The sequence below is a fragment of the Catharus ustulatus genome, chromosome 3, assembly GCF_009819885.2.
Source record: "Catharus ustulatus isolate bCatUst1 chromosome 3, bCatUst1.pri.v2, whole genome shotgun sequence".
Taxonomy (NCBI): domain Eukaryota; kingdom Metazoa; phylum Chordata; class Aves; order Passeriformes; family Turdidae; genus Catharus; species Catharus ustulatus.
Genome location: NC_046223.1, coordinates 7,915,536 through 7,930,144, shown reverse-complemented (window position 1 = coordinate 7,930,144; position 14,609 = coordinate 7,915,536). Strand labels below are relative to the sequence as shown.

The 14,609-nt window shown below is 53.1% G+C and overlaps 1 protein-coding gene across 1 annotated transcript in view; it reads left to right on the top strand.

The window, feature by feature from the left end:
- Window positions 1–453: 453 nt before the first annotated feature.
- The window catches only part of LOC116994729 (tubulin monoglycylase TTLL3-like), a 67,572-nt gene continuing 53,416 nt past the window's right edge, over window positions 454–14,609 (top strand). The window contains exons 1-10 of the mRNA XM_033056633.1: window positions 454–554; window positions 693–1,014; window positions 1,130–1,258; window positions 1,338–1,452; window positions 1,542–1,649; window positions 1,888–2,056; window positions 2,133–2,281; window positions 2,354–2,600; window positions 2,683–3,115; window positions 3,188–3,915. Coding sequence (XP_032912524.1) covers window positions 454–554; window positions 693–1,014; window positions 1,130–1,258; window positions 1,338–1,452; window positions 1,542–1,649; window positions 1,888–2,056; window positions 2,133–2,281; window positions 2,354–2,600; window positions 2,683–3,115; window positions 3,188–3,915 — 2,501 coding nt within the window. The remainder of the gene's footprint in view (window positions 555–692; window positions 1,015–1,129; window positions 1,259–1,337; window positions 1,453–1,541; window positions 1,650–1,887; window positions 2,057–2,132; window positions 2,282–2,353; window positions 2,601–2,682; window positions 3,116–3,187; window positions 3,916–14,609) is intronic.

Sequence of the window (14,609 nt, the reverse complement as noted above, 5' to 3'; positions counted from 1 at the left end):
CCAGGACCTGTGATACTGAGGCTTCTATGAGCATCCTGCATTATGACATCATAGTGGTGATGGAATTAGGAGGCCATGTCCTGTGCAGTATACGCACTGTGGCCCTTAAGGGATGGGGAAATAGGAAAACACTGCTTGGCCTGGAGGAGGCAGAGCCACCCACAGCTTCTCTCACCATCAGACTACCCTGGCACAGTCTGACACAGAGAACAGGACTGTGGGCATGCTGCCCCTCATCCAGGGGCAATACTCGAGTAGGTGACATCCCAGTTGCCCCTGGGCCAAGGACAAGGGAACAGCAGGGTATCCCAAGGCTGCAGAGGGCAGAATGGATGCTGGCAGAAGGCTTGGCAGGTCAGGGAATGCCATGTCAGAAGCCCCAGACTTGGTGAGGCAGAGGCAGACAGGTTAGCATGTTCTCCTCCTCCCTGCCTGCCCTGTGGGCATAGGGACATGGGGACAATGGGCTCAGGTGGAGCTGTCCTCACAGGGCAGGTGGCAGCCGTCAACATCGACTACCACAATGGCCGCTACCACACGACTGAGTCCGAGCGGTTCAGAAAGGCCAAGCTGCATGTGGAGAAGGCCATTAAGGTGAGGGATTTGATTTCACACTGCTCCGAGATGCCACATGCTTGCATTTGTGCACCTGTGGCTCAGGAGAGCAAAACCAGATGACTGCGCTGGGGAAGGCTGAGCTCGCTGCTCTCCCTGCAGGAAAAGAAGATCTTCGCAGTGCAGGGCCCTTACCCCGTCATCCGCCGGCTGCTGCGTGCCCGGGGCTGGGTGGAGAGGAAGCTGCCCTGCAATTGCAAACAGCTCAAGCAGCAGCCTGGTGACCAAAAGAAACAGCAGCTGGAGAAGAGAGCAGGTAGTGGCGGTGATGAGCAGAGGGAGCCCCTGCATCACCCATGGCTGCACAATAGGGAGAACAAGGGGGAAAGGGAAGATGAAGACATGAAGGAAGACAGAGAGCAGTGCAATGAGGACTCTGATGACATCCATGAGCTCATGGTCAGCTAACAGGGCTAGGGTTGGACTATGTCACAGCTCCCCACGTCCTTCCCCTGGGACCCTCAGAGGCAGGGTGGGGGCTCCCTGGCTCACCCCAGTCCACTCCCTCCTGCAGTCCTACCTGGTGCGGGACCAGGTGCCAAACTTCCTCTGGACCATTCGCCTTAGCAACATTGACCAGCAGCTGCTGACGAGGATTGATGTGGTGAACCGCTATCCCCAGCTCTATGCGCTTTGCACCAAGGTGGGAGCACAGAGGCCTCAGGGAGGGGGGCACAAGGGATGGGGGTGTCCAGAAGGGAATGACAAGCTTCTCTAAACAGGAGGGGCTGTGCCAAAGCCTGCAAAACTTGCCCTGGTTCGAGCAAGTCGACTTCAACACCTTTTTCCCCCGGTGCTACCGGCTGGGAATAGAGGACGAGCAGGAAGCCTTCATTGGTGAGCCTGAGGCTCTTGCCCTCCTGTCACCCCTTGTGCTCCAGTCTTCCCATGCAGGACTGCCTAGGGATGATGCTTCTCTCTTGCAGAGGATTTCCGCCTGACAGCGGCTCGCAGCCTGCTCAAACTGGCCCTGCAGAAGGTCGGGGACAGGTCAGTGGGGACAGAGCAACCCCCAAAATCTGACAAGGTGCCAGGTGAGTGCATGGAGCTGGCTGAGCAGGATGGAGGTGGGGGGTGACACAGGGAGTTCAGGGTTAGGGGTGTGTCTGAGGGCTGAGCTTGGAGGCTGATTCTCTGCTCTTGTCGGTTGCTTGGGATCCCTTACTCCCTCCCCTACCCTAGCTTCAAAGGCACCTGTCCCACAGGGAAGCTCAGTGCTTTGGCCCCAAGGCTGGTGTAGGAATCATGTCACTCACCCCACGCTGTCCACAGCAGGACCGTACTCCCCCCTGTATCCCCAGCTGCTGGAGGAGGCCCTGGAGGTCTGTGAGCAGCATCTGGGTGTCCTGGGGCACCAGGACATCGACAGGAACACCCCGTCACCCTGCCGGTCATGCATTGACTGGGACCGCTTCCTGCAGGAATACTACCGTGTGGCACAGTGAGTGCTGAGCGAGGCGGGGGCAGGGGGGGAACAGTGGCAGGGCTGGTGCTGAGCCTGCCGTGTCCCCCCACAGTGAGGGAACCAGGCTGATGCTGAGCAGGGGGCAGCGGGAGCAGTGCCAGGACCTGCTGCAGCGCCTGGAGGAGCAGCTGCCGCAGCTTGGCATAGAGGGCAACCTCAACATCTGGATCCTCAAGCCCAGTGCCAAATCCCGTGGCAGGGGTAAGGCTGAGGGAAACATGGGGCACACACATCCCCATAGAGAAAGGATCCCACCATCATTGTGTTGCCCAGGCATCGTCTGCGCGACGCGGCTGGAGGAGGTGTTGGAGCTGACGCAGAGCTGCACGAGCCACTCATTGAGGGTGTGTGAGTGGGTGGTGCAGAAGTACGTGGAGAGGCCGCTGACGATCTTCAACACCAAGTTCGACATCCGTCAGTGGTTTGTGGTGACTGACTGGAAGCCACTGACTGTCTGGTTCTACCGAGAATGCTACCTGCGCTTCTGCTCCCAGCCCTTCTCCCTGTGTCATCTGGAGCCGTGAGTGTCCCCTCCTCACCCCCGGTTCGCGCTGCCCAGCCCCTCGGCACCCCCTGACCCAGTCCCGCTCTCCCTGTCCCAGCGCCAGGCACCTCTGCAACGTCTCCATCCAGAAGCGGTATAAAACATTACAGCAAGACCCCCGTGTGCCCCCCGACAAGATCTGGTCCAACAAGCAGTTTCAGGCACACCTGGCACAGATGGGGCAGGCAGATGCTTGGCAGCAGGTGATGGTGCCTGGCATGAAGGCGGCGATCCTGAACGCCCTGCGCTGTGCTCGGGACCAGGTGGGCTCCCGCAAGGGCAGTTTTGAGCTCTTCGGGGCTGACTTTCTCATCGGGGAAGATTTCCGGCCCTGGCTGCTGGAGGTCAACTCCTGCCCCACCATGAGCCCTTCCTCGGCGGTGACGCGCCAGCTCTGCGCCAACGTCCAGCGGGACACACTGCGCCTCGTGCTTGACCGCAAGGACGACCCGAGGTGTTCCATCGGTGCCTTTGAGCTCCTCTACAGGGAGGTAGGCTGGGGCCTGGGGACAGCCACACCCCAGGCACCCTGAGCCCCCACTGCCTGTAGTGTCTCCCTGCAGGCAACCGTGGCCTCATGTCTGAGTGTGGGGCTGAAGCTGCTGGTCACAGGCTGTTCCCTGAAGAAGGCCTCGCCGGCAAAGTATGGATCCCAGAACAAGCTCCCCACCACTCTACCCAATGCTCTCCAACTCCCTGCACCCTCAGGGGACAGAGCCACCAAGGTCCCCTGGTCCAGAGCAGCACGGGAAAAGCTGCCTTCTCGGGGGCTGCAGAGCAGCTGCTGCCCGCTGACGCCTGACCCTCCAGCACTGCCACAGGCCCTGGACTGCTCTGCTGGGAGCCAGGAGCTGCCATGGCTTCTTCACCTGGTTGGGCAGTCCGAGGAAGCTCAGCCCCCGACCAGTAGCTGTCCCATAGACAGAGTGCCTGGACCACCAACCCAGGGAGCCCCCAGAAGCCACTCACGACTCCCAAGCTACTCTGCTAGAGATCAGGATCTGCCATGGCTCCTTCACCTGGTGGTCAGGCAGCCCGAGGAAGCTCAGCCCCAGACAGCTTCACCACCGATCACCAGCTGTCCTCTGGACAGAGGGCCTTTGTCGCTGCCCCAGGGAGTGACCAGGAGTCCCCTCTGCCAATCTCGGGGCAGTTCTGCTGGGAGCCAGGAGCTGCCATGGCTCCTTCACCTGGTTGGGCAGCCCGAGAATGCTCAGCCTCAGGAAGCTCACACCCAGGAAGCTCAGCCCAAGGCAACTCTGTCCCCACTTGATAGCTGTCCCCTGGATAGGTTGCCACCGCTCCAGGAAGCACACAGGAGGCCCTGGCGACCCCTGTGTTCCTCTGCCAGGAGCCAGGGATTGCCACAGCCCAGTCAGAGGTGTGGACAGCCCCAGGCTGCTCGGGCCCACACAGTTCTGCCCCCGATCAGTGCCCATCCCCTGGTGAGGAGGCCTGTGCCACAACCCTGGCGAGGCCCCAGCAGACCCTGGCGACCCCCGGGCTGTGCACCGGCTCCTGCAGGACTTGCTGCCAGACCAGCGCGCCTGCCTGCGCTGTAACAGAGCACCGGAACCCCCAGCCCCTGCCTAGAACAGAAGAAGTACACACCAGCTCCCAAGAGGATGCAGAAGACCTGGGACACAGACAGCCTCATGAGGTGGCAATGCCCTGCCCATCCTGCACGGGGTGAAACAGCAACACCTGGCTGCCTCCCACGGGAACGAGACCCCATTGCTGTGCTGCGGTAGCCACTTCAACCCGTACTCCTGCTTTAATAGATTTTGGAGGGAAGGAGCCTGTCTTGGACCTCCTGTGTGTGGGAGACATGGACACTGTTGGGGATGATGCTGCAAAAACTGGGACTGCCAGGGCAGCTCCTCTGCTGGGATACAAAGAGAGGAGGCAGGAAAAGCTGCCTCCACTCCTGCCTACTGTGGTGGCGCCTGCCAGACAGAGCCGTGGCAGTGATGACATTGCTGTACCCTGGCACTAGGAACTCAGGCATAGAGTGCTGGCAGGGCTGGTGCCCCTTGCAATGCCGGGGGGATGGCAGGAGGAGTCTCATCCTGTGTACATGCCAAGAAAAGAAGTGGGTGCTTGAGCAGGCGGGGATTAATGGGCTGGCAAAGGGAAGTCAAATGTCCTTTGGGGTTCCCTGTGGGCACTAGGGCTCTGGGGCTGCTTGGATGTACAGGAAAGGAGATGGTGGGGAGTGCAGAGGGGGCAGCACCAGTTCCTGCAGGTTCTTTTCGTGACAAGGCAACCCACCTTCTTACAGAATCACAGAATGGGCCAGGTTGGAAGGCACCACCATGGATCATCTTGTCCCACCTTCCTGCTCAAGCAGGGTGATCCCAGTGCACATGGCACAGGACTGTGTCCAGGTGGTTCTTGAACATCTCAAGGGAGGAACATTCCTTAACCTCTCTGGGGGATCTGATTTACCAAAATATGAGTATTGGTCTAATACCGATACTCAACTGTGATGGACAAAAGACTCTCTAAATATTTAAAGTTAGAAAGGTGTCCCGGTTTAAAGGGACAGTATTACCAGGAAGAGGGAATTCAGGAACTCGCAGGCACAAAAAAAGGTATAGGTTGGGAATAACAGTTCTTTACTGAAATATTTATAGGACAAACAAAAACAGCATCAGCTATACGAAAGAAAAAAAACAGTGACAGAACAGAACGGAATTCAGTCCCAATCCCTTTTTTCAGTCACCGATGGCTCTCCGATGGACCAGGGCGGGCGGCTTCTTAGTCGCGGCTGCTGCAGGGGCAGGGGAGGGGGCCAGGTGGCCTCACCACCCCAGGTGGAAGAAAAGGGTGAGAGGAAGGAAACTCTGCTCACCGTGGGCGTCCCAGTTCCCAGTTGTTCAGAGGAAGCAGAAAGCTTTAGCAGTCCAAATCCAAGAAGCCTGATCCCAACAGGAGAAACGGAACCTCTCTCCTCCAGTTCGGCCGGCGAGCTGTGTAGTTCTCCTACCCCCAGTGTCCTCTTACTTGCGGAACACAAAAAGCAGAACTCCACCTTTCCCTAATGGGCCATCATTGCTTCAGCAGTCCTTTATCTCCAGCTCTTAACGGCTAATAGGAGAGCCATCCCGGCTAGCTTAACATAATAATGGGAAAAATTTCTAAACCTCGCCAACCCACAACATTATCCACCCCAAATTTTTTCCATGCTAACATACTACATTAAATTAGAACCTTTAAATTACATACATACATGCAGTTACAGACACAGTATCATAGGTAGTTCACCCTAGAACAAGGTCTCCTTGGGGTATGCATCGGGTTTCTCCATCCTTTTGCATCACCCACCAGGTACAACCTGGTCCTTGAGCAAAAACCACCCCACGGACAGGATTGTCTTTGCTGGAGGCAGAGTTCACCCAAACAGTTTTCCCTAGCATACCTCTCATGTGTACCACTGGAACCTTATCCCCATCTGGTGTTCCCAAGAGCTCAGATTGGGCAGGGCCTGCTCGGTTAGTGGAACCTCGGGTATTCACTAACCATGTGGCCTTTGGTAGATTACTTTCCCAGTTCTTGAAAGTCCCCCCACCCAGTGCCTTCAAGGTGGTTTTAAGCAGGCCATTGCACCGTTCAACCTTCCCAGCTGCAGGTGCATGGTAGGGAATATGGTACACCCACTCAATGCCGTGTTCCCTAGCCCAGCTGTTTATGAGGCTGTTCTTGAAATGAGTCCCGTTGTCTGACTCAATTCTCTCAGGGGTGCCATGTCTCCAAAGGACCTGTTTCTCAAGGCCCAGGATGGTGTTCCGAGCAGTGGCATGAGGCACAGGGTAGGTCTCCAACCATCCGGTGGTGGCTTCCACCATGGTCAGCACGTAGCGCTTGCCTTGGCGGGTCTGAGGCAGTGTGATGTAGTCAATCTGCCAGGCCTCCCCGTACTTATATTTGGACCAACGCCCACCATACCAGAGGGGCTTCACTCGCTTGGCCTGTTTGATGGCAGCGCACGTATCACAGTCATGGATAACTTGAGAGATACTGTCCATGGTTAGATCCACCCCTCGATCTCGTGCCCACTTATACGTGGCATCTCTGCCCTGATGACCTGAGGCGTCATGGGCCCATCGAGCCAGGAACAATTCTCCCTTGTGTTGCCAATCCAGGTCTATTTGTGACACCTCTATCTTTGAGGCCTGATCAACCTGCTCGTTGTGTTGGTGTTCCTCATTAGCCCGACTCTTGGGGACATGGGCATCCACGTGACGAACTTTCACAGGTAGCTTCTCTACCCGGGTGGCAATGTCTTTCCACTCGTCGGCAGCCCAGATTGGTTTTCCCCTACGTTGCCAGTTTGCCTTTTTCCACCTTTCCAGCCAACCCCACAGAGCATTGGCTACCATCCACGAGTCAGTATAAAGGTAGAGCTTTGGCCACTTCTCTCTTTCAGCAATGTCCAGGGCCAGCTGAACAGCTTTGAGTTCAGCAAATTGACTTGATCCACCTTCTCCTTCAGTAGCTTGTGCAACCTGTCGTGTGGGGCTCCATACGGCTGCTTTCCACTTCCGGTTCATTCCCACGACGCGGCAGGAGCCGTCGGTGAAAAGAGCGTAGCGTGTTTCATCTGCTGGCAGTTGGTTATACGGTGGGGCTTCCTCAGCGCGGCTCACTTGTTCTTGCTCCTCATCATCGGCGAGACCAAAATTTTCACCTTCTGGCCAGTTCGTAATTATCTCCAAAATCCCAGGGCGATTTGGGTTTCCGATGCGGGCGCGTTGCGTGATGAGGGCAATCCACTTGCTCCATGTGGCGTCGGTGGCGTGGTGGGTAGAGGGAACCTTTCCTTTGAACATCCACCCCAGCACTGGTAGTCGGGGTGCCAGGAGGAGTTGTGCTTCCATCCCAATCACCTCTGAGGCAGCTTGGACTCCTTCATAGGCAGCCAAGATCTCCTTCTCTGTGGGAGTGTAGTTGGCTTCAGACCCTCTGTAGCTCCGGCTCCAGAATCCCAGAGGTCGGCCTCGAGTCTCCCCAGGCACCTTCTGCCAAAGGCTCCAGGACAAGCCATGGTTCCCGGCTGCAGAATAAAGCACATTCTTTACCTCTGGTCCCGTCCTGACTGGGCCAAGGGCCACTGCATGAGCGATCTCCTGCTTGATCTGGGCAAAGGCTTGCTGTTGCTCAGCACCCCAGTGGAAATCGTTCTTCTTACGGGTGACCAGGTAGAGAGGGCTCACAATCTGGCTGTACTCAGGAATGTGCATTCTCCAAAAGCCTATGGCACCTAGGAAAGCTTGTGTTTCCTTCTTGCTGGTTGGTGGAGACATTGCGGTGATCTTATTGATGACCTCAGTGGGGATCTGGCGCCGTCCATCTTGCCACTTTACTCCCAGGAACTGGATCTCTCGGGCAGGTCCTTTGACTTTGCTCTTTTTAATGGCAAAGCCGGCTCTCAGCAGAATCTGGATGATCTTTTCTCCTTTCTCAAATACCTCCACTGCCGTGTTCCCCCACACAATGATGTCATCTATGTATTGCAGGTGTTCTGGAGCCTCACCCTGTTCCAGTGCAGCCTGGATCAGTCCATGACAGATGGTGGGGCTGTGTTTCCACCCCTGGGGCAGACGATTCCAGGTGTACTGCACGCCCCTCCATGTAAAGGCAAACTGAGGCCTGCACTCTGCTGCCAGGGGAATGGAGAAAAATGCGTTGGCAATGTCAATGGTGGCATACCACCTTGCTGCCTTGGACTCCAGCTCGTACTGGAGTTCCAGCATGTCCGGCACGGCAGCGCTCAGCGGTGGAGTCACTTCGTTCAACGCACGATAGTCCACAGTCAATCTCCATTCTCCATCAGACTTGCGCACGGGCCAGATGGGGCTGTTGAAGGGTGAGTGGGTTTTGCTGACTACCCCTTGGCTCTCCAGCTCACGGATCATCTTGTGGATGGGGATCACAGCATCTCGATTCGTCCGGTACTGCCGGCGGTGCACTGTTGAGGTGGCAATTGGCACTCGCTGCTCTTCCACCTTCAGAAGTCCCACTGCAGATGGGTTTTCTGACAGTCCAGGCAAGGTGTTCAACTGCTTAATGCCCTCTGCCACTACAGCAGCTATTCCAAAAGCCCATCTGTATCCCTTTGGGTCTTTGTAGTAGCCACTCCTGAGAAAGTCTATGCCTAGAATGGGCGGTGCCTCTGGGCCAGTTACAATCGGATGTTTCTGCCACCCCTCTCCTGTCAGGCTCACCTCAGCTTCCAGCAAAGACAATTCCTGTGATCCCCCCGTCACCCCAACAATGGAAACACGCTCTTCCCCCACATGTTCTGATGGTATTAGAGTGCATTGTGAACCAGTATCAACTAATACCCTGTATTCTTGTGGTTCTGATGTGCCAGGCCATCGGACCCACACCATCCAATAGACTCTGTTATCCCGTGCCTCTCCCTGGCTAGAGGCAGGGCCCCTCTAGCCCTGGCTATTACTCCTTTCCTGAACATACATAGTGGAGGTTCCTTCAAGTGGGTCTGACAGATCATCCTCCCTTCTGTAATGCCCAGCACCTTGGTCATGGGAGGTTGAGGCTACCTTCACTTTAGTGTAGCTCCCTCGGTTAGCATTTCCCTCCCTGAGTTGACGCACCCGTGCTGCCAAGACAGAAGTGGGTTTCCCATCCCATTTTCCCATATCTTCCCCATGGTCACGCAGGAAAAACCATAGGTCAGCTCGTGGGGGGTACCCTCTTCCACTAGCTGGGGGGCGTGGGGCTGTGACCTTGGGGTATGAGGCTCGCACTGGTGCTGCCTTGATCTTCCTGATCTCCTCCCTCATCTCACTTATGTCACCTCTCATCCCCCTCACCTCCCTGATCTCCTCCCTCATCCCCCTCATCTCTTGGACCACGGAAGAAACCTGGGCCTGCACTACGCCATTCATCATACTGTGAAAATCCCTAAGCTTGTTAGCAACAGAGCTCACTGTTTCTCGGTGCTCATCAGCATTAATCATTGCGATGAAGGTGGTGTATTGAGATGGCCCTCGGTTTGCCAGGTTCCACAGCATGTGACCTGTGCACCTGACCTTGTCAGGGTCATTGTCATGCTGTCCATCCCTCCCAAAGAGTACCTCCAGTACCGCCACCTCTCTCAGCTGTTGAATCCCTTCCTCAACGGTTTTCCAATGCATTCTATTATGGTACTCCTGCATTCTTTCTTGTTGACAAACCTCTCTCTTACACTCATTAAAAGCCGCTCCCAGAGGGGAAGTGGGCCTGGCTCCCTTACGAATATTTGGTCCACACCTGAGTCCTGGGACAAGGATCCCAAATTCCTTGCCTCTGTACCATCCAAGTGCACACCTGTACCCATAAGGTCCCAGACCCGAAGTAACCAAGTTGTCAAAGCCTCCCGGCCCCGTCGTGCAATATCTTTCCGCAGATTGCGGAGATTTTCATAAGACAGGGACTCAGTGATGATTTCAACCTCTGGCTCCCCTGCTGGTTGTGAGGGCCCTCCTCTCTGGTCCTCTTTGTCTAGGTGCCTTGCTTTCATTTTAGACTTCCTAGTTTCTACAGGGGCGACTGCTGCTGGCTGTGAGTGCCCTTGCAATTCAGCTGGACCCTGGGCAGATGTAACACCTATGGGTTCCACTACAGCATCACTGGATTCTCCCCCTTTATGGCAGGGCTTGTCACCAGCTGGGGAGAGGTACTCCTTCATCATCTGGCCCATCTCACTCATCTGCTTCACTAGAAGCCCCACCCACTCCGGTTGGTTTCTTTCTGAGATGGGCTGTGGGGCAGGGTCAGGCTCTGGGGCAGCATCCCTAGTCTTTGGGGCAGGGTCAGGTTCTGTGGCAGCATCCCTAGTCTCTGGGGCAGGGTCAGGTTCTGTGGCAGCATCCCTAGTCTCTGGGGCAGGGTCAGGCTCTGTGGCAGCATCCCTAGTTCTGGGGCAGGGTCAGTCTCTGTGGCCGCATCCCTAGTCTCTGGGGCAGGGTCAGGCTCTGTGGCAGCACCCCTATTTCCTGGAGTAGGTATCAGAGTTGTTATCCAGCTCAATCCCCCGTTATCTCTTAATGTTAAATAGGACAAGCCTATCAGTAACACCAGCCACTGTACGATATCATTAGCATTCAGAGGAAATCTGAACCCTTCAAAAACTGGTGGGGTAGACCCAAAAATTTGGGTGAGGGGTTGGGAGAAAATTTCCCCTGGTGTTATTCCCTCACAGTAGGTGCCATTATTAAAGTAATCCCAAAAACATGCATTTAGTGTGTGGTATCCCTGAATCCATGTACCCGCCGTCCAAAGGAAGTTAAAAATCCATGAATTCCTCACCTTATCAACCCATAAAGCAAGTTCGATAACAGTCACAGTAGCCTTAGTTACAGGGCCCATGCTTATGTAAGGGTTTGCAAATGGGAGATATACATGTATGAACACGTGCAGCCCAAACCAGATTAAACTGGACCACATGTTGCTAGCACACACAAAAAAAAAAACCGTCTCAGGCAACCGAAGAACTGTTATTCCTTAACCTCGTGCCACACGTTCGGGCGCCAAGATCTGTCCCGGTTTAAAGGGACAGTATTACCAGGAAGAGGGAATTCAGGAACTCGCAGGCACAAAAAAGGTATAGGTTGGGAATAACAGTTCTTTACTGAAATATTTATAGGACAAACAAAAACAGCATCAGCTATACGAAAGAAAAAAAACAGTGACAGAACAGAACGGAATTCAGTCCCAATCCCTTTTTTCAGTCACCGATGGCTCTCCGATGGACCAGGGCGGGCGGCTTCTTAGTCGCGGCTGCTGCAGGGGCAGGGGAGGGGGCCAGGTGGCCTCACCACCCCAGGTGGAAGAAAAGGGTGAGAGGAAGGAAACTCTGCTCACCGTGGGCGTCCCAGTTCCCAGTTGTTCAGAGGAAGCAGAAAGCTTTAGCAGTCCAAATCCAAGAAGCCTGATCCCAACAGGAGAAACGGAACCTCTCTCCTCCAGTTCGGCCGGCGAGCTGTGTAGTTCTCCTACCCCCAGTGTCCTCTTACTTGCGGAACACAAAAGCAGGACTCCACCTTTCCCTAATGGGCCATCATTGCTTCAGCAGTCCTTTATCTCCAGCTCTTAACGGCTAATAGGAGAGCCATCCCGGCTAGCTTAACATAATAATGGGAAAAATTTCTAAACCTCGCCAACCCACAACAAAAGGGTATGTTTATTCAGCACTGGGCAGCAGCGTGGGGTAGCCCCCTAATATGCACTGCAAAATTACAGGTGGTCACAGAGTCTATTTATTGACAAAAGGTTCCAACAAATACGTATTCATAATACCAGCCTCTCCCATCCCCTGCTTCCTATGGTAATTAGCTTGAATAGCTATTAAGCATGTGTGGTTGGCTTCTTGAATTAAGTCTGTGGTCGTTTTTGTGGGGAGGGGTCTTAGAAGGAGGAAGTAAGACGAGTCTTCCTCACCCTGACCTTTTCTATTAATGACAATACAAATGGCTTTTGGGGCAACTCCAGTTTTGCGAAGAATGACTTTCTGGTTGCAATTGTTTGTGTTCTTTGGACCTAGCTACTAGTTTCATCCTTTCCCATTGCAAGCACAGCTAAGCAAACATAAATTGACAGGTAATCAATTATTTAAATTTCAGGTAACTATCTCAAGCCTAGTTTCTTTTAACTTTTAACTAAAATCCTAATTTCTTTAAAATTAGTGTTTCAGGATCTATTCCAGTGTGTGGAGTGAGTTCTTCTTGACAAGTGGAACTGGCACTGCCAGGGCAGCTCCTCTGCTGGCAGAGAGCAGACAGGATCTCATGGCTCCCCAGTGCCTGCTGCAGTTCTCTGAGGATGGCTGGGCCAGGCCCCTCCTGCCCCTCTCTGGGCTGGGCAGCCATAACCAGTGCATTATACATCAGCTGCAGTAAAAGGCTGGTGTTTCTGGCAGAGTTCTGACGTGGAGATTAGCTGAGAAAGTTCTCTGCTGTTAGAACCAGTTCCTCAGGCCTCCTCTCTGCAAGAACTACTGAGGAACTCCTGCTGCGTTAAGGTACAGACAGACCATTTTCTGCTGGCTGCATTCATCAGGGGTGCTAGGAGCAAGTGGAAGAGAACCTAGATGCAAGGGGAAAATCAAACCTGGCCAGTAGCAGGGCCATCTCCTGCATCAGTTTGGATCATGTACCCATGGTGAGTAGAACCTGAAAAAGTTGTTCAGCAGAGCAAATACTGAGGGTGGACCATGTTCTGTTCCCCTAGGAAATCCCTATGGGCATCACCCTTGTGCCTTCTCATCCCAGCCAGAATGGGCTGTAGACTCTCCCAGTCTTCACATGCTGTTCCACAAAAAGAAAGGGAGAAGAGCTGACTTAATTAGCATTTTGGTATCTACCAGTCAATCAGAAAACCCAGTGCTCAGAAAACATTTTTGCATGACTGGTAAACTCATTCACATCCCAGTGGGCCAGAGGCAGAAGTCAGAGCAAACAGAGGGGCTTGGCTGGAGTCAGGAAGAATCTTTCAAGACTGTCCTCAAGGGTGGCAGTGAAGATGTATTTAGACTCCCCCTTGTACATCAGAAGTGGAGTGGGAGAGTCTCTTGCATGAAGCAATGACAGCAGCATAGGAAGGTTTTAGGGATCTGGGAGCAGGTGTCACAGGGAGAGTCAAAGGATGAAGCTCCAGAGCTTAAATGCGGTCAGCAGAAATAAGGGTATTGAACAAAGAGCTGGAAGTAAGCTGTGAGAGAGGGACTGTGCTAATGGACTGATTATGGAAAAGCTGAGTGATCATTTGGTGGACGGTTTTAAAGGGGGCCAAGGGATAGTCGGAGAGAGAGAGACCTTGGTAATAGAAAGTTCTGCTCTCCCAAGTGACAGATCCTTCTGGGAAGCTGAATCAGTTGTGTGTCAGAAACTGTATGGAGAATAAGGAAATTTGCAGGTAGGAGTTCAAACAGATTACTACTGTGACTCAGACTCTAGAGATGGGTAACACAAGCAAAAAATAAATCAAAGGGGCAAGCCAGTGCAGAAAAGTTAAGCAGACAGAGAGAAGCAACCAAAAAAAATAAAAGATGAACTCTGCACATGTACACAACCTAAGGCTGCAGGAGTTGTATGATAGTGCTGGTTCACAGTCATACTGTCATCTAACCTTAGTCACACTTGGTGATTTGCCTTTTAAGTTCAAACACTTGTGAAATCTTCAAGGATTGTTTCAAACTAACACAAATACCTCGGGCTGGCTGCTCTTGCTACCTCAGAGTGCTTCATGTCCTGCTGGATCCATGCACACCTAATTTCCTATTTCATCCATGCCCCTACCCAGGCAGCCCTCACATACCTACCCAAAATGCAAACACGCACAATGAGTCCCTTTGTGCAGTTCCTTGTTTTCAAGACTTCCCTAAGCCTCTCTGGAGTTTCCCCAGCTTGCCTCTGCTATGACTGTTCAAGGAGGAAGATGTGCTGAGCAAAGAGGACATCAAATCATCACTTTGATACCACAACAGATTCAGTAAAAGGCACAAAATAACATATAATGATGAAAATTCCTCTCACCTCTGTCCTCAGATTAATCTTACAGGCATCTTACATCCAGTACATGTATTTTCCCCAATTTATCTATATTTTACTAAGTATGTATTTATGGCTGAAATATATTTTACACTCATTTACTATTCAGTTGGGTTTTTCTGAAAGGCAACTTGAAACACAAATATTGTTCTGTCCCAGTAATCTGTGCTCATATGCTAATGCAAAGCAGATAAAAATTCCACAAAGTTGAATTCTTGGGCTGCTGTAAGTATAGTGGTGCTAATAAATACATTTACAGCTTAGGACTTTTGAATGGCTCCTGAATAACCCTTTATAAATTGTTTGAGACTGAATCATAGGAAATTAAATTTAGCATTACAACTGTAACAAATCTCTGCCATAGCTCCAAGGAGCACCTAATTTATAATATCAAATCAGGGAAGACTTTCAGTAAGAGGAATTGTATTGA